At 42.1% G+C, this 25,015-nt stretch overlaps 1 protein-coding gene across 4 annotated transcripts in view; it reads left to right on the top strand.

Moving 5' to 3' along the window:
* The window catches only part of ATP6V1C1 (ATPase H+ transporting V1 subunit C1), a 106,245-nt gene that overhangs the window by 68,209 nt on the left and 13,021 nt on the right, over positions 1 to 25,015 (top strand). For 3 of the 4 annotated variants that reach the window (XM_075920259.2, XM_075920258.2, XM_006122399.5), the window contains exons 4-7: positions 8,204 to 8,289; positions 10,977 to 11,071; positions 22,629 to 22,720; positions 23,754 to 23,852. In XM_075920259.2, the coding sequence (XP_075776374.1) occupies positions 8,204 to 8,289; positions 10,977 to 11,071; positions 22,629 to 22,720; positions 23,754 to 23,852 (372 nt within the window). Of the gene's footprint in view, positions 1 to 550; positions 923 to 8,203; positions 8,290 to 10,976; positions 11,072 to 22,628; positions 22,721 to 23,753; positions 23,853 to 25,015 lie in introns of those variants that run through there. The other variant, XM_089776192.1, reaches the window with a different exon arrangement.

The raw sequence follows: 25,015 nt of genomic DNA, 5'->3' as shown, positions 1-25,015 counted from the left end.
CTTTCTCAGTGTGTGCAGAGCTTGTGTTTGTTTGGTGTGTGGTGGTTTGTGGGGTTTTTTTTTTTTTTTCCTTTCCCTCCTCCCCCCCTGTTTGAGTGAGGCTTTAGAGGGGGAGTTCTCCAGGTAGAGGAGAAGTAGATACAGGAGTCTTGCGTGAAGTGGGTGTTGTGCTTGGGGCTTTCTTGCTGTATGCTGAGCTTGTGTTTGTGAGTGAGGGTTGTGTGTGTTCTTTTTTGTTTATTTGTTTGTTTGTTTATTTATTTATTTATTTTCCCCTGTGTTTGAGAGTGAGGCTTTTTTTTTTTTTCCTTCCCCCCTCCCCTTGATAGAGTTTGTGCTGTGATTGGTAGGGGCTGTGATTGGCAGGTGGAAACTGTTGGCTTCTAATTAAAGTTTGAATTGTAGAAGCCTCTGCTGATTGGCTGAGCCTTGGTAGGGGGAGGGGCTTTATAAGGCAGTGGGCAAGCGACCAAGGAGCTTGTGAACAGGTGATTGCTAACAGGGAGTTTTGAGAGGGAGTTTGGAAGGGAAGAGGGAAGGGCGGGAGGTTCTCTTGTCTATCTTTTTAAATCCCTTCTCCAGGACAGCAGCGATGGTTGATGATGTGTCTGCTGCTGTTGTTACCTGCACGGCGTGCGCCATGTTTGTCTTCCTCCCGGAAGAAAGAACGGATTTCATCTGCACCAAGTGCAAGCTGGTCGAGATTTTGGAAGAAAAAATTAGAGGACTGGAGGCCCAAGTGTCGACCTTACGCTTGATCAGAGAGGATGAAGACTTCCTCGATAGAAGGCAGCAATTGATCCTTCAAGCACGGCAGGCAGAGGAGCCAGTGAGGGCAGTACGCGACCAAGAAGAGAACTGGCAGCATGTAACTTCTAGAAGGGGAAAAAGGCCAGCACGGGATTCCCCCGATGCTATAGAGGTAAGCAATCGCTTTCAAGCTCTCTCCACAGGCTCTGCAGTGCTGAATGCTCTGGAAGGGACCTCACAAGGTAGAAACCAGAAGGGAGCTCCATCTACTGAAAGGCATGGGATGCGTAGTCCTAGGGATGGGGGTTCCACGGCCACCACCCCCAAAAGGAAACGACGGGTGGTGGTGGTCGGGGACTCCCTCCTAAGAGGGACTGAGCCATCCCTCTGCCGTCCGGACCTGGAATCTCGAGAGGTGTGCTGCTTACCGGGAGCTCGCATTCGGGATGTCACTGAGAGGCTTAGCAAGCTGATCAAACCTTCAGATCGCTACCCCTTCCTGCTTCTCCATGTAGGAACGAATGATACGGCCAAGAATGACCTTGAGCGGGTTGCTGCGGATTATGTAGCGCTGGGAAGAAGGATCCAAGACTTTGGAGCGCAAGTGGTGTTCTCGTCCATCCTCCCTGTTGAAGGGAAAGGACTGGGCAGGGATCGTCGAATTGAGGACGTAAATGCGTGGTTGCGCAGGTGGTGTCGCAGAGAGGGCTTTGGTTTCTTCGACCATGGGACTCTGTTCCGGGCGCAAGGATTGTTAGGAAGAGATGGGATCCACCTAACGAAGAGAGGAAGGAGCATCTTCGCGGGCAGGCTTGCGAACCTAGTGAGGAGGGCTTTAAACTAGGTTCGTCGGGGGACGGTGACCAAAACCCTGAGGGGAGTGGGAAAGTCAGATACCGGGAAGAAATGCATAGAGCAAGGAGCGAGAAAGGAGGACCCCAGTTTCGAATGGAGAAGATAGTGCAATCAACTGGTTACCTGAAGTGTTTGTACACTAATGCGAGAAGCCTGGGCAACAAGCAGGAAGAACTGGAGGCCCTGGCCCAGGCCAAGAAATATGATTTAATTGGGATAACAGAGACTTGGTGGGATGACTCGCATGACTGGAGCGCTGCCATGGAAGGGTATAGATTGTTCAGGAAGAATAGGCAGGGGAGAAAAGGAGGAGGAGTTGCACTATATGTAAGAGAGCACTATGATTGCTCTGAACTCCAGTATAAAGAGGGAGAAAAACTTGTTGAAAGTCTATGGGTCAGGTTTAAAGGAGCAAACAGCAGTGATGTTGTGGTTGGTGTCGGCTACAGGCCACCAAACCAGGTGGATGAGGTAGATGAGGCTTTCTTCGAACAACTGAGCGAAGCTTCCAGATCGCAGGCCCTGGTTCTCATGGGGGACTTTAATCACCCTGACATCTGTTGGGAAACCAATACGGCAGTACACAGGCAATCCAGGAAGTTTTTGGAGAATGTTGGGGATAACTTCTTGGTACAAGTGCTGAAGGATCCGACCAGGGGCCGTGCACAGCTTGACCTTCTCCTCACAAACAGGGAGGAACTAATAGGGGACGTAGAGGTGGGTGACAACCTGGGAAGCAGTGATCATGAGATGGTAGATTTCAGGATCCTGACCAAAGGAAGGAAAGAGAGTAGTAAAATACACACCTTGGACTTCAAAAAAGCAGATTTTGACTCCCTCAGAGATCTGATGGAAAGAATCCCCTGGGATGTTAACATGAAGGGGAAAGGAGTCCAGGACAGCTGGCAGTATTTTAAAGAAGCCTTATTGAAGGCACAGAAAGAAACCATCCCGACGCGTAGCAAGAGAGGCAAACCTGGTAGGAGACCGGATTGGCTTACAGGGGAAATCCTTGGTGTACTTAAGCACAAAAAGGAAGCTTACAGAAAGTGGAAACTTGGACAAATGACTAGGGAGGAGCTTAAAGGTATAGTTCGAGAATGCCGGGGGGTTATCAGGAAGGCGAAAGCGCAAATGGAGTTGCGACTGGCTAAGGATGTGAAGGATAACAAGAAAGGTTTCTACAGGCATGTCAACAAGAAGAAGGTGATCAGAGAGGGTGTGCAGTCCCTAATGGATGAAGGAGGTAACCTAGTGACAGAGGATGTGGGGAAAGCTGAAGTACTCAATGCTTTCTTTGCCTCTGTATTCACGGACAAGGTCGGCTCCTGGACTTCTGTGCTAAGCGACGCAAGATGGGAAGAAGATGGACAGCCCTTGGTGGGTAAAGAACAGGTTAGGAACTATTTAGAAAAACTAAACGTACACAAATCCATGGGTCCAGACTTAATGCACCCAAGGGTACTGAAGGAGTTGGCAAATGTCATTGAGGAGCCTTTGGCCATTATCTTTGAAAAGTCGTGGAGATCGGGCGAAATCCCGGATGATTGGAAAAAGGCAAATGTAGTGCCCATCTTCAAAAAAGGGAAGAAGGACGATCCAGGGAACTATAGGCCGGTCAGTCTTACCTCGGTTCCTGGAAAAATCATGGAAGGGATCCTAAAGGAATCCATTTTGAGACACTTGAATGAGAGGAAAGTGATCAGGAATAGTCAGCATGGATTCACAAAGGGCAAGTCGTGCTTGACCAATCTGATTAGCTTCTATGATGAGGTAACTGGCTCAGTGGACATCGGAAAGTCAGTGGATGTTATATACCTTGACTTTAGCAAGGCTTTTGATACGGTCTCCCACAATATTCTTGCCAGCAAGTTAAGGGAATGAGGATTGGATAAATGGACGGTAAGATGGATAGAAAGATGGCTAGAAGGCCGGGCCCAGCGGGTAGTGATCAACGGTTCGATGTCAGGATGGCGGTCGGTTTCTAGTGGAGTGCCCCAAGGTTCGGTTCTAGGACCGGTTTTGTTCAATATCTTTATTAATGACCTGGATGAGGGGATAGATTGCACCCTCAGCAAGTTTGCAGATGACACTAAGCTAGGGGGAGAGGTAGATACGCTTAAGGGCAGAGATAGGGTCCAGAGTGACTTAGACAAATTGGAGGATTGGGCCACTAGAAATCTCATGAGATTCAACAAAGACAAGTGTAGAGTCCTGCACTTGGGACGGAAGAATCCCAAGCATAGTTACAGGCTGGGGACCAACCAGTTAAGTAGTAGTTCTGCAGAAAAGGACCTGGGGGTTACAGTGGATGAGAAGCTAGATATGAGTCAACAGTGTGCCCTTGTAGCCAAGAAGGCTAATGGCATATTAGGATGCATTAAGAGGAGCATTGCCAGCAGATCCAGAGATGTCATTATTCCCCTTTATTCGGCTTTGGTGAGGCCACATCTGGAGTACTGTGTCCAGTTCTGGGCCCCCCACTACAAAAAGGATGCGGACGCATTGGAGAGGGTCCAGCGGAGGGCAACCAAAATGATTAGGGGTCTGGAGCATATGACCTACGAGGAGAGGCTGAGGGACTTGGGTCTGTTTAGTCTGCAGAAGCGAAGAGTGAGGGGGGACTTGATAGCAGCCTTCAACTTCCTGAAGGGAGGTTCCAAAGAGGATGGAGAGAGGCTGTTCTCAGTAGTGACAGATGGCAGAACAAGGAGCAATGGTCTCAAGTTGTGGTGGGAGAGGTCCAGATTGGATATTAGGAAAAACTATTTTACTAGGAGGGTAGTGAAGCATTGGAATGGGTTACCTAGGGAAGTAGTGGAGTCTCCATCCCTAGAGGTGTTTAAGTCTCGGCTTGACAAAGCCCTGGCCGGGTTGATTTAGATGGGATTGGTCCTGCCTAGAGCAGAGGGCTGGACTTGACGACCTTCTGAGGTCTCTTCCAGTTCTGATTCTATGATAAGGGGATGGTTGGATGAAATAACATGATCTTGGTAACTAATTGACCATTCATTACCAGTTGGAAATAGGTCAATGGAGGGATGATAGGAGTTGCTATAGGGAACTTTCTGGGTGTCTGGCTGGTGAGTCTTGCCCACATGCTCAGGGTTTAGCTGATCGCCATATTTGGGGTCAGGAAGGAATTTTCCTCCAGGGTAGATTGGCAGAGGCCCTGGAGGTTTTTCACCTTCCTCTGTAGCATGGGGCACAGATCACAGCTGAAGGACTCTCTGCATGTTGGGGCCTTCAAAGTATTGGAAGGCTTCAATATCTGAGACATAGGTGAGAGGATTATTCTAAGAGGGGTGGGTGAGATTCTGTGGCCTGCACTGTGCAGGGGGTCAGACTAGATGATCATAATGGTCCCTTCTGACCTTAAAGTCTATGAGTCTATGAAGAGCTTTCTACAGAGGGGGGAGTCTTCTGGAGGTTGGTCAGACCTAGCTTGTCCATGTCAGGAAGGGGGAATTCCATCATTTGCTCCAGGTTCTCTAACACAGTGGTTCCCAACCACCAGTCCACAGACCAGGCCACAGCACACTCCCTTAGCACAGGGACGGTTGTCTTGCTTGGACTCCGAAGCAATGGGTAGGAGCTCTGGGAAGGAGCTGAAGCGTGGTGGTGTACCACTAGGACCCAGCAGCAGGCACAAAGGAAACCATCACTGGACTCGGCCCCTGCAGCAGGGAGGACTTGCAACCTCTGCTTGTAGGTATTCTGGGGCCAGGCTTTGGACTGGATCCCTGAGCCATGGGAGGGCGGGGGAAGGGGGCTGAGGCTGCTGCGGGGCCACAAGGAGGATTCTCCAAGTAGGTTCCTGGGAGCCAATCCCTGCCTGGCCCAGCCCCTACCCCAGGGCGGGCAGTGCTTAGGGGCAGGTAAGAGACACCCTCCCTCCCTTCCCTTCCCTTGGGAGCAGTGCTCTGGGCCAACACGGGGGGTGAGGGGGTTTGGCCCCATGCTGTTCCCAGCAGAGCTGGCTGTGATCCCTGTCTGGGCCCAGGGAAGCTGCTGCCAGGTCCCAGCATGTGCAGGGTGGGAGGAGTCAGTCCTAGGGATGGCCAGGAGGGGGCTGAAGAGGGGTGGGGACAGATAAGGGAGAATGAGGGCCAGTGTTCTCTCTCAGGCATGTATCTGCACTGGCACGCACCATCAACTTGCCTACCTCCTCAGCAGAACTGTGCAGTGGCTGCCCTGCCTCAAGAGCAGCAGGGCAGTCACCACATGGCCCTGGCCCTAGTTTCAGCAGAGCTGCGGCCCGTGTGGGCTGCATAGCAAGTGGCAGCTGCTGCCGTGGCTCTGCCCGGGGCCCAAGCCACATGGTCGGCAGCAGCTGCTTGGGCAGCCCAGTCCTAAATTCAGGGTTTTAATACAAAGGCCCTGGGGAAGGATGTGAGCGCATTTACAGCTGCTTTTTGTTTCCCCAAAGAAACTGTTTTTTCTGTGTAAAAGCGAAGACCGCAGGGTGCGATGTTTCTCCATGCTTCTCTTAAATCTTATTTTAATACTTAAACTCTACATGGACAATTCTTTGAGTCTGAATTTGGGTAATAGTTAGGATTACAAACAAATTAATCTTTTTGTGGGACCATTGTCTCAGCAAGAATCTATCTTCACTCTTCTACAGAGTTGTCTGGTGTGCAGTTTACCAATTCTAAAAAAGACCCGTTGTCTTCAAGGGCAGGGATTTGGCCTTTCTTTAGGTGGTTGCCAGGTGTCCGGTATTGGACTGGACAGTCCAGTATTTTTGCCTCCTGTCTGGTAAAAAACATTCAGAAAATACTGGACACCTAAAATGTCCGGTATTTTCTGATTTTCTCTTTTTCCTGGCCAAAAAGCCTCAAAAGCATTTCTTAAAGGGGCCATGTTTGTGTTTGTGGGGTTTGTTTGGTTTTTTTTTGCTTAACAAGTCTTGGGGTCCTTTTTTTTTTTTCAGTATTTTTTAGAAACCATCTGGCAACCCTAGGAAGAAGAGGAAGAGATTAGAGGATCCCTTTCCATTAAATGCTATCGTATTCTGGCGTTGAGAAGTTCCTTGTGTAATTATTTTTTTGAAATTGCACTGGTGTGTCTGACTGGATGAGAAGCTGGGTTTTCTGAAATAACCAATAAGCTGTTAAGAGACTACCTAGAATTATCACCCAGAGTCCAGTACAGGAAGACATTGGAAAGGGAATGTAGAAGGAAGAATATATGTAAAAACATGTACGATTTAGATTCTCTTCTGCTGTTTCTAGTTTACCACTGGCATAGTACCTACCACCTTATAAGAGTGGAAGATGCAGTGTAGACATTACAGAGGTTTATTGGGGTTAGATGAAATAATAGCAGAGGAGCAAATACATAAACGTAAAACTTCTGAAGAGTAGATAGATAATGATGAGGATAGGATCCTGGGTTCTTTTTTAGGTCTGAAATTGAATTATGTGATCTTTGGCAAGGTGCATAATTGCTGTATGCTATATTTTCCTATCTGTACAATAGACGTAATTATTTTGTGAAAGTGCTTGCAGAGCTACAGAGAAGTACTAAGTACTTTTCTAAAAGAATAATTTTTCCTTGCTTGCGCTAAACTTAAAACGTTTGGCTGAAAAATAAATCTTATTTTTGTGGCTCAGTTATTGCTGATAAGCCATGTTGCTTTTCTTACTATTGATTTCAACAAGGAAATGATTCTGTACACTAGCCAATTAAAACTGTAACTATGGCTACGTGTCTTCCATCTGCTAAGTAGGGCATTCTGACACTGTTAGAATTTCTGTAACGTAGCAGCATTTTTCCTCGTGAGGAAAAGCTGCAGGATGGGGAGAGAAAGCAGAATAGGAATCTACTCCACAATCTCTGAATGCCACTCTATTATCACTCCCTATTTCAAAGATTCTTATGACCTATCTTCCAGATGCCACCATTTCCTGTCTCTATGCCCAGGGCTGACTGCACTTCCCAAACTCTATTTACATTAAGGATGTTAAAAAGTGGGTAATTGGGTAACTGTGTAACCACAGACTGCTTCTTTCGAAAGAAGCTTTTTTTAAATAATCTTTCGAAAAAGCTTCTTTCGAAAGAGATTGTCTAGATAGCCACCACTTTTTTTCGGAAAAGCAATCTACTTTTTCAAAAGAAAGCACCCAGGCAATCTGGGTGCTCTCTTTCAAAAAAGCCCTGTTTGAGTTCAAGAACACCTTTTTTCGAAAGAGCTCTTTCAAAAAAAGGTGTTCTTCCTAGTATAATGAGGTTTACTGCTGTCTCAAAAAACGCCACTTTTTTCCAAAAAAAACCCTGTAGTCTAGACATAGCCTCAGATGTACACGGTTATATACACCCACCTAATACCCCAGGGTCTCTGTGAGGTAGTCACACTATAGTGACAAGCACCTAGGAAAGCCTATAAACAAAAAAGATAGAGGATTTTTGCATTTGCAATTAGCTAAGGTGAGGCTTCCAGGAATGCAATTTAAAAATTTAAATTTGATGTAATTGTCTGGAAAACAAATTGTCTTTGACTTAGTGGAGCTAACGTAACAGATTCTTTCAAAATGACCTTGCTTTCTTTATTCTCAAAGCAGTTCTGTTTTGTTGCTCTATCTTGGTTCTCCAGAGTGGTCAAGAAGGTTGCCCAATACATGTCTGATGTTCTGGAAGACAGTAAAGATAAAGTTCAGGAAAATTTATTGGCTAATGGAGGTAAAGTATTAACTTTGTTCTTCCCAGTGTTTCAGGATTTGGTGCTTTTTTTCCTTCAGACTTAGCAAGTCATGTAAAGAAGCAGACTGAGAACTTAGTTTAAACATGAAAATGCTTTCATCTGTCTCTTGAATAAGTCACTTATTTTGGAGGGGATAAAACCTAGATACAGATCTACATTAAATGCTCACTTCAAAAGTCTTGGTTTCCCTTTGCGTATTGTGGTTTTATACTTCTACCAGTTTAAAGTCCAATTATTTTCTTGCTGTTAATACATTTTTAAAGATTTTGTTTGGGATGGAATATTATATCAGTAATTTGTGTTCATGTAGCAGGATGTACAAATCATAACTACTAAGATCTTCACGTAAGCTAGTTGAGAATCTCTGCCTACCCTCAAGTTGTCAAGTGACACTTTATCAGGCTAGCTATCTCCTAGAAACAAGACTGGCCATAGTGGTACACAGAGCTGATCCCTCATGTAAGCATTCTATTGCCAAGTAATATATCTGACAAATATTTACTATGGTTTGGAATTTTTATGAAAGGTAGATACAAAATTGAGTTAAAATGACTGCTGAAGTAGTGCCCAGCAAAAAAATAATAATAATAATCTGATACTTGCATATCTGTATATAAACTACTCCCTGCACTTGTGCATGAAGCTGCTAGTCTGTCAGAGCACCAAATTAACTTTGACATTCAAAAAACAGCTTTGGGCAAATCAAGACTTGAATGCTGTAGGTCATGGCGTGGGCAAACATCCTGACCCTCTGAGCCACATAGAGTAATCTGCAGAAGTTTGAGTGCTGGGTGTACCTGCGAGGGCTCAGGACTTCAACTTCATTCTAGCTGAAGCCTCAAGTCCCACCAGGCCTCTCTGTGGGCTGAAGCTCTGAGACCTCCCTCTACAGGGCAGAAACCCCTAGCTCCAGCATCCTGCTGGAGTGCAAAAGCCTCACCCTCCCTCTGCCCCACTCTGGCAGGTTGAGAATGGAGGAGAGGTGTGAAGGGGCTATGTGAGCGAAACTTTAACTGTAAAAAAGCCACAAGCGGCTTATGAGCTGCAGTTTGACCACCGCTGCCATCGGTGGTAGGCAGACATACTATTTTTGTCTTCATCACTTTGCTGTTTCTTAAAGAGAAATCATTGTTGCTTTCTCCAGGTTAGTATTTCTTAAATTTTAATGGGCTACAGAAGTCAATATCTGAAGGCAAGAATCCCAATCAATGCACTTATAGCTTTTTAGATTCAGATGTTCTAATACTGTAAGGAAGGGATGGGCAACCTTTTTTCGGTCAGAGACTGCTGACCCATAGAAAAATCAGTTGGGGGCCACACACAAGTGAGAAGTGCAAACTTCCTCCCCCAACCCTCATTGACGTGGCCCCCAATTGAGAAGGAGAAAGACACTCCTGACATTCCCCTCGCACACCAGAGCCTTGGGGGGGGGGGGGGGGGTCCAGGCTAATAGATTTTGTGTGCTCCAGCCCTGCGGTGGGGGAGGAGGGCTGGAATGCCAGCATAGAGATCTCCAGTGCTGGGAGGGGAGGGAGAAGCCCTGAGCCTCGGGGGCCAAATCTAAGGCAAGCTATGGGTCCCATCCAGCCCCTGGGCCTTAGGTTCCCCACCCCTGCCATTAATATATGTAACGGGGCCAATATATTTGAAAGTCTGCAGTCTTTCTCAGTACTTTCCATGGATCTCACAAAAGTAGGTGACTGGGCAACAAAATGGCAAATTAATTTTAATGTCAATAAATGCAAAGTAAAAAATCCCAACCCTACATACAAAATTATAGGGATTAATTTGATTATAACCACTCGAGAGAGATCTTAGTCATTGTGGCTAGTTCTCTGAAAACATCCACTCCAATGTGCAGCAGCAGTCAAAGCAAACTGAATGTTAAGAATCATTTAAAAAGGGATAGAGAATTTTTTTCTTGCCTCTATATAAATCCATGGCACACCCACATTTTGAATACTGCGTCCAGATGTGGTTGCCTCATCTCAAAAAGATATATTGGTATTGGAAAAAGTTCAGAAAAGGGCAACAAAAATGATTAGAAGTTTGGAATGGGTGCCGTATGAAGAGAGATTAAAGAAGACTGAGACTTTTCAACTTAGAAAAGAGGAGACTAAGGGAGATATGATAGAGTTCTGTAAAATCAGGACTGGTATGGAAAAAAGCGAATAAGGAAAAGTTATGTACATAAGAACTAGGAGTCACCAAGTGAAATGAATAGGTAGCAGGTTTAAAACAAACAAAAGGAAGTTTTTCTTCATGCAGAGCACAGTTAACCTGTGGAACTTCTTTCCAGAGGATGTGGTAGAGACCAGAACTTTAACAGAGTTCAAAAAAGAACTAGATAAATTCATGGAGATTAGGTCCATCAATGGCTATTAGCCAGGATGGATAGGAATAGTGTCCTTAGCCTCTGTCAGAGGCTGGGAATGGGTGACAGGAGAGGGGTTTACTTGATGATTCCTTGTTCTAGTCACTCCTTCTAGGGCATCTGGCATTGTCCACTTTTGGAAGACAGAATGCTAGGTTAGATGGGCCTCTGGTCTGATCCAGTATGGCTGTTGTTATGTTCTTATCAGAAATAATACTGTGGAAAACAAAGTATCAAAGTCTATTATCTTTATTATCAAACTTAACACATTTCATTCCTTCACACTTTCAGTTGACTTGGTTACTTATATAACAAGGTTCCAGTGGGATATGGCCAAGTATCCAATCAAACAGTCTCTGAAGAATATTTCAGAAATAATTGCAAAGGTAAGATCACATCTAATTCAAACTACATATATATTGTATTGCTGTTATGCTTGCTGCAAGAATGTGGTTTGGCAATGATTCTCAATTTTTTCCACTCCATGCTTCTTATGAAATTAGAGGTTTTTCCTCAAGGGTCACTCCCCTTCATCTATTACCTGTTCTGTGACAACTGTATTATTGGCCACAGCAAAAAATACAATGAGACCATATACAAATAAAACGTATGTCTATGCTATGTGTTGGACAGATGGGTTATGTCTCACATTTGATATTTGTGCTCCCCCCCCCCACTGCAAAATTTGTTCTCACCCTGTGCAATCTCCTGGATTTCAGTGAGAATACACAGGCCAGAGCAAATATGACCCCTTAAGTTATTGCTTTTTGTATTAAAACAACAGGAAACTTCAGTATATACTTTCACTGCATTAATAGCACCAGCGTATTTTTCTGTTTGCTTCTGTTCCCTTTGTGTGGTGTCCGAACTAGCTAATGATGGTATTTGCCCAAAAGAAAATCCAGAAAACAGAAGCATCTGCACAGGGCACAAAGGAGAATTGTCTCTGAAAACCCGTAAAAGAATGATGAAGTAGGTTGTGGGTAAAAGGAAGAATCAGTGCCAGAAGGCTGACACGTGCTCTGTAAATATGGTTAGAGCTCTCGTCCATTTTGATCAATTTTACAATAATAGGATTTTTAAAAGAGTAAATGTCATGATTTCATCTATTGAAAATGCACAGTATTGGATTTGTGGCAGAGTTACTGGAGAGGGGTTGTGGTACTGCTACTCTTTTGTGGTGCTGCTGTTGCTGGTGGCTGTCCCTTCAGAGCTGTGCAACAGGAGAGAGTTCTGTGCTATTGTCTGTAGAGCTGGATCCTCAGTCAGTACCTGCCACCCAGCTCTGAAGGCAGTGCAGAAATAAGGGTGGCACTAGCACAGCCCATACTCCTTGCAAACCCACCTGCAGCTCCCTTTTGGATTAGGTAGGGATGTTAGCGACTAGTTGAGTAGTGACTTGACTAATCGCACCCCCACCTTGCTGCCTCTATTAGAGAGAGGCAGCAAGGGAGTAGGGAGCAGGAACTGATTCCCTCCAGCACCATCTCCATGGGGGGCAGGGGAGGCAGAGGCACAGCAAAAAAACGGCGCAAGTGGGCACTGCTTGAGTTCCCGCTCGCGCTGTTCCCACTGTAGGCTCTTTTGCTTTTTAAAGGTACAAGAGCCCTCTGGGGCTCTTCTACATTTCAAAAGCAGAAGTGCCACAGGGTCCATGGGGTGAGCGGGGACTCAAGCAAGGGATTTAAAAGCCAGTTCCCTCCAGCACCATCTCCAGGGTGCTGCATGCCTCTGAGGCAGCAGGGGGGAAATAGGGGACGCTGCTGCAAAGCAGCCCTGTTTGCAGCAGTCAGGGCTGTCCACTATAAACAGGGGCTGCTGGACTTAGCACGAGCCAGGACCGAACAGTCTCAACTAGCACTGATCACTTAAAATGCAGAGCTGCAGCACAGGTGGCTCTGGATCCTGCACGAGCCAGGACTGCTCATCACCAGCTGGAGTCAGCTCCTGGAGCTACCCCTGCTGCAGCTCTGTACAGCAGCACTTATTGACTAATTGTAGTTGATACAAATTGCATCTACTAGATGATTAGCCAGATAATGATATTTTAACATCCTTAGGATCAGGACCCTCAATTTAAGAGAGACTCATCTCCCACCATGAAACCTGTATACTACAGGGTAAAAGGGTACACACAACCAGATTTCACAGTCTGTAATTTTCATGGTTGTGAATTTGGTAGGGCCCTAATTATGGTGCATTCCTTAGTTAACAGATTGCATTGTAAGAACCTCTGATTTGAATTTCTTGCTAAATTTATCTTATACGAGTATGTAGCTGATCCAGAATGTAACTGACACTTAGTTTGATGTGCAGTTCAGAATGTAGTAACTGTCATTTCCTAAATTAGATAAAGAACTTAAAAAAACCTCTTTATCAATAATCTTGTATGTTTCTAGGCTTGGTAATTAAACTTCCATAAATTTTGTGTCTACAGTATTTAGTCTTACTGGAAGTATGAAGGCTAGCTTCTGGCTTTGATTAAAAACTGCATGACGTTAATATTTTATATGCAATGTGTTCGTGTTTAAAATTAGGACCATGGATTAATCACAGTTAACTCATAATTAGCTCAAATTAACTATCATTTTAAAAAATAATGTCAGTTTTAATTGCACTGTTGAATAATAGAATATCAATTGACATTTATTAAATTTTGTGGATGTTCTTCTGGATTTTCAGATATGGTTATTTCCATTACAACACAGAATATGAAGTATACATTGCTCACTTTATATTATTTTTATTGCAAATATTTGCACTATAAAAATCTTAAAACAAAAGAAATAGAATTTTTCAATTCAAGTCATATAAGTATTGTAATGCAATCTCTATCATGAAATTGTGCCTTAGAAATGTAGATTTTTTTTTTGGTTACTTAACTTCACTTAAAAACAAAATAATGTTAAACTTTAGAGCCTACAAGTCCACTTGGTTCTACTTCTTGTTCAGCCAGTCACTCAGAAAAATATGTGTGTTTACATTTTCAGGAGATAATGCTGCCTATTTCTTGTTTACAATGTCACCTGAAAGTGAGAATGCGTTCACATGGTACTTTGGAGCTAGCATTGGAATGTATTTACATGCCAGATATCCAAAGCACTTGTATGCATTGGCTACCATTCCAGAGGAAATGCTTTCATGCTGTTGATGTTCATTTAACAAAATAATTGTTCGTTTGTGATTGAACTCTTTGGCAGGAGTTCTCCTGCTCTTTTACCTGCATCCTGCCATATATTTCATGTTATATCAGCCTTGGATGATGACCCAGCATATGTTGTTCATTTTTAGAATGCTTTCACTGCAGAGTTGACAAAATGGAAGAAGGTATTAATGTGAAATTTGTAAAGCTAGCTAGAGCACTTGATCCAAGATTTAAGAATCTAAAATGCCTTCCAACATTTGAGAGAAATGAGAAATGGAACATGCTTTCAGAAGTCTTAAAAGAGCAACACTCTGATGTGGAAACCACAGAACCTGAACCATCAACAAAGAAAATCAGCCTTATGCTGGGGGGCATCTGACTCAGATGTTCCAAGTGAATATGCATCTGCCTGTACTGCCTTGGATTGTTACCAGGCAGAACCCATCATCAGCATGGACACGTCTTCTGGAATGGCGGTTAAGTCATGAATGGGCATATGAATCTTTAGCACATCTGGCATGTAAATATCTTGTGATGCTGACTATAAGAGAGTGAACACCTCTTCTGACTTTGACTTTGTAAACACAAAACAGACAGCATTATATCCTGAAAATTAAAAAAGCTTGTTGGAGCAATTGGTTGAACAAAAAGTAGGACTGGGTAGACTTGTGGGATCTAAAGTTTTATATTTTATTTTTGAGTGCAGTTTTTTGTTGTTAATTCTACGTTTGTAAGTTCAACTTTCATGACCGAGATTTCATGAAAGATTTGGTGGTGATGGGGGACTTCAACTATCTAGACATATGTTGGGAAACTAACACAGCGGGGCACAGGCTATCCAATAAGTTTCTGGACTGCATTGGAGACAACTTTCTGTTTCAGAAGGTTGAAAAAGCTACCAGAGGAGAAGCTGTTCTGGATTTGATTTTAACAAATAGGGAGGAACTAGTTGAGAACTTGAAAGTGGAAGACCGTATGGGGGACAGTGATCATGAAATAATAGAGTTCATGATCTTAAGGAAAGGTAGAAGGGAGACCAGCACAATTGAGGTAATGGATTTCAGGAAGGCAGATTTTGATAAGCTCAGAGAACTTGTAGGTAAGGTCCCATGGGAAGCAAGACTGAAGGGAAAAACAACTGAGGAGAGTTGGAAGTATTTCAAAGGGACGTTGTTAAGGGCCCAAAAGCAAACAATTCCGCTGTGTAGGAAAGATAGAAAATATGGCAAAAGACTAGCTTGGCTTAACAAGGAGATCTTGCATGATCTCAAAATAAAAAAGGAGTCATATAAAAAATGGAAACTAGGACAAATAACAAAGGATGAATATAGGCAAGCAACACGGGAATGCAGGGGCAAGATTAGAAAGGCAAAGGCACAAAATGAGATCAAACTAGCTACAGGCATAAAGGGAAACAAGAAGACCTTTTATAAATACATTAGAAGCAAGAGGAAGACCAAGGACAGGGTAGGCCCACTGCTCAGTGAGGAGGGAGAAGTAGTAACAGGAAACTTAGAAATGGCGGAGATGCTCAATGACTTTTTTGTTTTGGTCTTCACTGAGAAGTCTGAGGTGTGCCTAACGTAGTGAATACAAGTGGAGAGAGGGTAAGTTTAGAAGATAGGATACACAAAGAACAAGTTAGAAATCACTTAGGAAAGTTAGATGTCAGCAAGTCACCAGGTCCTGATGAAATGCATCCCAGGATACTCAAGGAGCTGATAGAAGAGGTATCTGAGCCTTTAGCTATGATCTTTGAAAAATCATGGAAGACAGGGGAGATTCCAGAAGACTGGAAAAGGGCAAATATTGTGCCCATCTATAAAAAGGGGAATAAGAACAACCCAGGAATCTACAGACGGGTCAGTTTAACATCTGTCCCAGGGAAGATAATGGAGCAGGTAATTAGGGTCAGTTTAACATCTGTCCCAGGGAAGATAATGGAGCAGGTAATTAAAGAAATCATATGCAAACACTTGGAAGGTAATAAAGTGATAGGGAATAGCCAGCATGGGTTTGTGAAGGACAAGTCATGCCAAACTAATCTGATAGCTTTCTTTGATAGGATAACGAGCCTTGTGGATAAGGGAGAAGCGGTGGATGTCATATACCTAGACTTTAGTAAGGCATTTGATACGGTCTCGCATGATATTCTTATTGATAAACTAGGCAAATATAACTTAGATAGGGCCACGATAAGGTGGGTGCATAATTGGCTGGATAATCGTAGTCAGAGAGTTGTTGTTAACGGTGCTAAATCCTGATGGAAAGGGATAACAAGTGGAGTTCCGCAAGGGTCTGTTTTGGGACCCATACTGTTCAATATCTTCATCAATGATGTAGATATTGGGATAGAGAGTACGCTTATTAAGTTTGCAGATGATACCAAACTGGTTGGGGTTGCAACTTCTTTGGAGGATAGGGACATAATTCAAAATGACCTTAGCAAGTTAGAGAAATGGTCAGAGGTAAACAGGATGAGGTTTAATAAAGAGAAATGCAAAGTGCTCCACTTAGGAAGGAACAATCAGTTCCATACATACAAGATGGGAAGTGACTGTCTAGGAAGGAGCATGGCGGAAAGGGATCTAGGGGTCATAGTGGACCACAAGTTGAATATGAGTCAACAGTGTGATGCTGTTGCAAAAAAAGCAAATATGATTCTAGGTTGTATTAACAGGTGTGTTGTAAGCAAAACTCGTGAAGTCATTCTGCCGCTCTACTCTGCACTAGTTAGGCCTCAGCTGGAGTATTGTGTCCAGTTCTGGGCGCCACATTTCAAGAAAGATGTGGAGAAATTGGAAAGGGTACAGAGACGAGCGACAAGAATGATTAAAGGTCTAGAGAACATGACCTATGAAGCCAGGCTTCATGAACTGGGCTTGTTTAGTTTGAAAAAAAGAAAATTAAGGGGGGACATGATAGTGGTTTTCAAATATCTAAAAGGGTGTCACAAGGAGGAAGGAGAACATTTGTTCCTCTTGGTTTCTGAGGACAGGACAAGGAGTAATGGGCTTAAAGTGCAGCAAGGGAGGTTTAGATTGGACATTAGGAAAAAAATCCTGTCAGGGTGGTCAAATATTGGAATAAATTGCCAAGGGAGGTGGTGGAATCTTCCTCTCTGGAGATATTTAAGAACAGGTTAGACAGACATCTGTCAGGTATGCTGTAGACGGAGCTTGGTCCTGCGTTGAGGGCGGGGGGCTGGACTCGATGACCTCTCGAGGTCCCTTCCAGTCCTATGATTCAATGATTATTAGTACTTGTATATTTCAATTCACCTCATACTGTTTCGCTTTAGCAGCACAAATATTTGCAAACAAAAATAAAAAGTGAGTACAGTATACTTTGTAATTGAAATCAATATTTTTGGAAATGTAGAAAACATCCAAAAGTATTTGAGGTATTATTCTATCATTTAACAGTGTGATTAATCGTGATTAATTTTTTAACCTCTCACTTAGCTAAGACCAATTTCTTTTTAATTGCTTGACCGCTCTAGTTAAAATGTGAAAGTATATAAAGTTATGAGTTTTTTGGATTAATAAAATCATACAATATTAGAACTGGAATGGACCTTGGGAGGATTCTTGAAGAAAGCAGCAGAAGTTAAGACAACTTGTTTCTGGCAATCTGATATAAAATGTTGATCCATTTAAACCCTGGAAAAAAGCTTTACAATAATTTTTCTGGTAGATTTGTGAAAGTCTTGTTGAGCTGATACTTGAGGAAATGAACTGTTTCTGAAATCTGGTTTTGTTTAATAAATAAGAGTATGGAGTTCTTGCTATTAAATCTTCTCTTGTTGTTGGTCCTGCTATGGAAATTAGCTATAAAAATAGTAATCGAAATTTAATTCTCCAGCAGCGGGGGAAAGGAAATTGTGTAGAGAACTACACAAACATAAGTTTAATTTAATTGCGTTTTGCATAGCTCAGATGTAGGCAGGGTAGTGTACTCTGATTTCTCTCCCACTTCCCCACTGTCTTGGAAGTTGCTAAAGTTCTTGCCCACTTTCCACAAAACTGTGCACCACAAACTCGCTTTTGATTTTGTGTGTGTGTGTGTGTGTGTGTGTGTGTGTGTGTGTGTGTGTGTGTGTGTGTGTGTGGGTGGTGGGGGGGGGGGCAATATTTTTCATCCATTTTATGAGTTGAGGAAAACTGCAGATGAACTGATAGTGGTTTTTTTAAGTCTGTAGAGAGCATGAAATGATCGTTCTGAGGGCTGACCAGCCACACTGATCTCAATCCAGGTTCTATGGACTTTGCAATTCTGCAGCTGCATACCTGGGAATTTTCTAGATGGCATGAAATTGTACCGTTTTGCTGCAGCCAAGGCCAGACAACTTGTTTGTCACCTTTTCCTTTCAGGACTTGCCTACATTTGCCTCTTACTGCATGGGAATTGCCCACCATTAGAATGTGGATCATGTAGTCAGCCAGTGTCCTGTCTGAGAATGGCCAGCCCCAAATGTGTGAAACCTCACTGTAGGCAGATGTGGTGTAATCTGCTCCACATGAAAGTGTCATGCTGATTCCTAATAGTGAAAGATTACCTTAAACCCTGAAGCCTGAGATATTTTGGAAGGGATATAAAAATCTTGTGCATTAAACATAACTTCTGGTTCTCATTTACCATATGACTATGAAGCTTTTCCCACAAGGGGAAGTTGTTTTGATCACAGTGCACATTCCTTGAACTATTCCATGGAATCATGGAGCAGGGATTTGAGACACCTCAAGTTGAGCCCCACAACCAGGGAGCAAAAGTTAGTGAAGTGTAGGCTGGCAAAGTAGGTAACCTGAAGAACATAGTAGCTGAGGCCTTGGGAACCAGTGAGATAAGCTACTGAAGCTGGCCTATAAGCTCCCGTGTTCTCTGGCGCATTGAGGAAGTGATTTTGAGTTTAGTCCCTGAGACATAATCTTGGTAGCTGGGAATGGGTCCAGGGTATCTGTTGCTAGCAAGCAAACAAACAAAAACCCTAACCGTGGAAGCAATCATGGTAAAAAATCAACAAAGTTTGTATCCGTGAGTACAATGGAGACATAGCTCTGTTTTTTAATGGGGGGAGAGAAATGGAAATAAGGATGTTTCATGGAAGTAGAATAATTAATTTTGCTATGTGTTTCACTTCTGTTATTTCAGGGTAGATGAGGAGTGGAGGTAGAAGCCTGGATATGTTAATATAAACATAAAGTCCAGTGCTCAGACATCATTGACTTGATGGAATTCATAGCGTTTTGTAATCCTTAACTCTATAAATACAAATACATTTTTGGCTAACATAGTTGTTAAATAACAATCTCTCTCACAATATATTTATACAGTTATCACCATGTTGTCAGCCGTGGCATTGGATAATTTTAATAGTGGAGATACTGAAAACCATGGAATAAAAATGTAAACCTTGTATTTAATGGAAACCATTTCATGCCTTTTCAAGTTTAACATCAGAACCCTGAGTTCTAACAGCCCTTAATTTGATTCTAATATTGAGCAAATTAGCAATGTGAATATTGTTTAAAAAGTTAAGTGGTTAAACAATTAAAATTACATTGTTTAACAGTTCACTGACGCGGTTCAGGCCTCACCAGGTCTGGGAGTTAACCATAAACGTCGATTAACGTAACAGTAAGTTTAATGCTTATGGACTAATTGGTTAACCTTTTACATCCTTATGTAAACTCATATTGCTATAACTTGAATGGGCTGAGGTGGAGTATTTCAGGACTTGAAAAGGATGGTATATGGGGTTGCTTTAAATATTGAAGAGACTGACCATATAGTTTCAGTTGGCACATGGTCATATGCTCTCTCCCCTCCTCAGTTTAGCTAAAATGATTGAATAGTGGAAATGGCTGTTGTCATGGGAGAAAACTTGTTCATCTTGGCCTCTGGGGATAGAACAAGAAGCAATGGGCTTAAACTGCAGCAAGGGAGGTTTAGGTTGGACATTAGGAAAAAGTTCCTAGCTGTCAGGGTAGTCAAACACTGGAATAAATTGCCCAGGGAGGTTGTGGAATCTCCATCTCTGGAGATATTTAAGAGTAGGTTAGATAAATGTCTATCAGGGATGGTCTAGACAGTATTTGGTCCTGCCATGAGGGCAGGGGACTACACTCGATCTCTCGAGGTCCCTTCCAGTCCTGGTGTTCTATGATTCTATGTGGCAACACTCTGTATTGAATGTCAGTGAAATCCAAATATAAACTCTCTTCCTAAATTCCATTTGATAAAGGAATATCTATTTTACCATCGCTGTGTCTAAGCTCAAAAGTTCATTAAAGGTCCACAATGACACTGTAAACCTGGAAGGCAGAGTACACCAGGGAGGAAGTAGGCAATATTAAGAGACTAGAGGTGTGGTTAGACATAAAGCTTAATAGAATCTTATAGCAAGATGGCCCTGAGATGGAAAGAGAATCTGTCTGTAATGCCAAAGATGCCCTCTATTTGAAATTAGCACCTAGACTAGGGGTGGGCTAGAGATGGCTTGCAAATCTGATCTGGCCCATGGCCACCTTGCCAGCACCCTTACCATAGAGCAGCTGCATGTGCTTTAAACAGCAGGCTGCTAATTGCTCTGCAAACTGGGCAGGGAGCAGAAAGCTTTCCCCCCAACAAAATTCCCCAAAGGAGATGAGAAATTTTGCTAAAGGCAGGGGCAGTGAATGAAACCTCCTCGTTTCCACCCTCCTGCCTTCCTGTGCTGGAGCAGAGCAATGTGGAGCAGCCCACCCAGCACACAGGTAGGGTTCTTGTAGAGCTGCTGCCTGGGAGTCGCCTAGGTAAGTACCTCCCAGCCAGAGCCTGCCTCTTCCACTCTTTTTCCCCGACCCAGGCCACCACCCAAACCCACTGTATCCCCTCTCCCCACTTCCTCCAGGTCACAACTTCCTCCCAGACCCTGCATTCACGCCTACGCTCTACCCCCTGACCAGAATCCTTTCCTGCATTCATACCCCCTCCCTGACCCGTACCCCATTCCCTGGCCCCAAATCATAACCCCCTTGTTCAGCCAGACTTCCTTTTACACCCCACCCACCATCCCAGATCCTGCGCCTCCTCCACAGAAGTATGGCCCTTGATCACTTACCATTAAAAATTATTACCCACCCAGTCCTAGACTAATGCAATTTGGTATAATCAGACCCAGAGCAATGAGTGAATAAGAGGACAAAATAATCTTGGAGGAAAGAAAGGAGGTAAGACATACCCAATTATCTGTAGGTAATGAAATAAATCCGGCTCTATGATTTTTAATTTTGAAAAGCTTTGATTTTTGACCAGTAATAACAATATTGGACACGGCCCAGTGCAGCTTCAGCACAAGCCAAAATATCCTATGGCAGTCTTTACTAAATGAAAAAACTCTCATGAAACATGCTGAAACAGATTCCCCTAATTTTAGTTATAACAAACCGCTACAGACTTGAAGCGAGGTAGCTTGATGTTATGCCAAGATATAAAACAAGACTGAAACTTCCTAAAGGAAATTGGCAAATGACATTTTGATGCAAACTTTGTTACATCTTCCCTTCAAAGTGTACAATCAGGGAACTGCTTCATTTTCAACAGAATGGTGTAGTATAAATCTGAGAATTGGAGCAGGAATTTTCCTACTGGATTTAGACCCATGGTGCATCTACTCCAGTTTTCTTGTTTCTGATACTGGCCAGTGCCATATACTTCAGAGAAAGGCATAAGAAACTACATTTCAGGCTTTAAGCCAATTTGTATCAAGTAGAGATATGAATGGGAGTAGATTATATGACTTCCGCCTACTGCATGAAGTTTTATATTGCTTCCTAAAATACTGTTAACTATTGTGGAAATCTATGTAAATGTCCATTCCCTTTTTGAATCATACTAAATTCAAGGCCTCACATCCTTTGGCCAAGGAGTGGCTTGGTAGAAGAAATAATAATACGATTAGAAATCAAAGCCAAGCAGGAGGAAGTTAAAAGTATAGTAAGTAGATAGCTTGGTATGTAATAGTGAAGAGAGAATCTACTTGGAAGTTTCAAAAACTGTACTCCTTTTACCATCTGGAAGCTAAACTTGGAGGATCTAATATTAATACAGGTCAACATGTCTGAACTCCCATCAGTGGACATAAGGTTATATGAACATTTATTGGGAAGGGGATTAAATAGGATCACAGCTCATATTTTTTGATTACACAAGTGAAGATCATGTGTTAGAAAATAGCCTGTTCACTATTGTCAGTTGGTCAGTTCCTCTTAAATGGATGAGAGGGAGATATGGTACAAGCGTGTGTGGTAAACTGTTCCTGCAACTATTATATAGTGTTCTTGGCCATATAATGTGCTATAGAATCACCAAACAAAATGGACGAGCAGTTTCAATAGTAGGGTCTCTAAAAGTTTCTTGAATAAATCAAATATCTTGTAAAAATAGTTGGTGTGAAAAAAATACAGATAAATATTATTTGGTAAGGGGGGGATGAGTTAAATATGCATCGCTACAGGACACTTCTGAAAACAAAAGCAGCATGTCCACTTGTGGTTCATAAATGGTAAGTTCCAGCCTACATTACTCACTGGATTGCCTTAAATATTTGCAATAAATTCCTAGTTTTAGAATTGTGTATCAATACAACTTGTTTAGTGCTTTGTTTTTCCAATGTTGTTAAATGCCTGCTATAAATAATGAAATCTAAGTTTTGTAGATTTTTCTTTACTGTTTGGAAAAAAAAACTTATTTGCTAAATTTATACTTTTATGAGACTTAAAGTGAACAATTTGGTTTTTGAATCTTGTTTTTTAAAGGGAGTAACCCAGATTGACAATGACTTAAAATCAAGAGCATCAGCATATAACAATCTGAAAGGCAATCTTCAGAACTTGGAAAGAAAGAATGCGTAAGTGATCTTAGACCTTGCTAATACAGAACAAAGAAATGGCTCTTTAACTGCCAAGTGTTGGTAATGTGAATATATGGTACTATATTTCAACTTGATAGGTTTAGAGGTGCCTGTTTCAGAATTCTGGTTGTCATGAAAATTAGCTTGTTTACTGTGGTGAACAAGCCTAAAATAGCTATTTTTACTTCACAGTAGCTATATGAAAACAGTATTCTACTTGCGTGATGCTACTAATTTCATGATTCTGTTGCTAACAGTTTTCTTACGATATAAATATCTACCTAAATTTCTTTAAAAGAAGTTTCTCCTTTTATAATTACGGTCTGAAGAAACCAATTAATATTGCATTTAATATAGTCCTCAAGTACAAACAGTAACAGGTGACTTGTCCTCAAAAGTCCAGATTAGTTAAGCAATGTAGAGATAACATCTTAGATGGGTAAAGATAAAACTTAGTGAAAGTAGAGTCAGAATAACTTTAAATAACTAAGGGCAACGTTCTGTCCTTCCCTTCTTTGTGTAAAAGGTCCTAAATGTCATCAGACCTTGTGTTTCTCTGTGCAGGCATGGCCACACTTCAGTCACATGCTCTATGGGAGGGCATGCCCACTGGCTCTGAGATGCATACAGGCATCAAGGATACCTTTTATTAGAAGTGATTTAGACTCCTAAGTGAAAGTCAGTTGTACTTTTGCCTCTTAAGTCATTTTTGAAAATGGAGCCTACCACTACATAATTGACTTAGGAACTTGATGCCCGCACACCCCATATATGCATTGGTCAGGATTCTCAGCTGCTACCACTCCATAGAGGCTGTAGTAGTGACAGTGGAACCACTGGTAACTTATAAGTAGCCTGTTTTACAGAAACTTCAGGTACAGAAAGAATAATAAGTGCACTGTGCAAACTAGTGATTAGTTCTTGAGTGAAGTACTTTTACAAAGGTTATTAACCAAATACTGAAAGTTAATGAGACCAAATTTAAGATTTGAACTGTATACTGACCATAGCAGTTTTTGTTCTTCTACAGGGGAAGTTTACTAACTAGAAGCCTGGCTGATATTGTAAAAAAAGAGGACTTTGTACTCGATTCAGAATACTTAATTACATTGGTGGTAGTTGTACCAAAGTAAGTAATCTCCTGGTACCAAATATTGAGTAAAAATATAACCAAAATGCAAAAATGTAAGTTATGTAATGTGTTTTGTTAGTGGTAAGAAAGGGTGGTTTATAGTATGGCGTTTTGGACAGTCTTGACACTGAAAACAATGTAGGCAAATCTTTAAATGTTCACCTGTGGCATAATGAGTCTGTGTGGATATTTTCTTGCTGTTGCTAATTTATAGCCCTTTCATAGGAGGTTCTTACTATCAACAGATGCCCTGATAGGAAATTTGAAATTAGGCTCTCAATGTTTTGTATGGAAAGATGACACCTTTTGTTAACATTACAAAAGTTGTCCATATAAAATAATAAAATCCCAGCAAAATACTGAATGAAATTTGGGATTTCTTTTCTCATTTTCCTAAAATATGTACTTACTACTAATGTGCGTGATATTTAAATATTAGCTTATATCAGCTTTTTAATACATTACATTAAATCTGTTTAGTGTCTTTATATTACCTTCTCAAAGAGCTTGAATATTGTCTTTAGATTCATGTAGAACCACTAGCAATTTAAGGAATATTTCTTTCAGTGGTCTTGTAACCTCACTAAGTCATCTTAAGCAATGCTCTGACTGGTATGAGTGTCAAGAGGAATTGTCAGGTACATGCTGAGAACTATATAGATAACTTTTGAAAGTAATAGCTTCAAACTGAAAATCTGCCAATCTGCCTATCTGCCAAAGTGCTAACTTGAAAATCCAAATCTTTTTTTGTTTGTTTTTTTGTTTTTTTTTGTTAAGAGCGAATAGGGTGAAAAAACAAACTGAATATTTCTTGAATCAAAAGCTGAGTAAACTTTTAGGCATTTTGTTTTGCTGCCTTTACGTCACCAAGCTGTCTCTCTTGAGGTGGAGAGGTGATGGTGGGCTTCTAATTTATGATATACAAGTTCAACTTTACTAAATAATTCGTACTGAATAGTGAATTACTAAGTGTAACACCATAGTAAAGGCAATATTATCTATTCTAGTAGCAGTAGTCAGAAAAGTGAGAGTAAAGAACATATTTTTCCTTCTGACTTTGACTAGTGATTTTGGTCAGATTGTATAGGGATGGGTTTCATTGCCCACAACAAGAGCAAAACACTTCACATATCCCATCATGCTAATCTTGAGTTCTGGGT

The sequence above is a fragment of the Pelodiscus sinensis genome, chromosome 2, assembly GCF_052426305.1.
Source record: "Pelodiscus sinensis isolate ZL-2025 chromosome 2, ASM5242630v1, whole genome shotgun sequence".
In the NCBI taxonomy this organism is placed as follows: domain Eukaryota; kingdom Metazoa; phylum Chordata; order Testudines; family Trionychidae; genus Pelodiscus; species Pelodiscus sinensis.
Note: the sequence above shows the minus strand (reverse complement) of the source record. Positions and strands in the feature narration are given on the sequence as shown.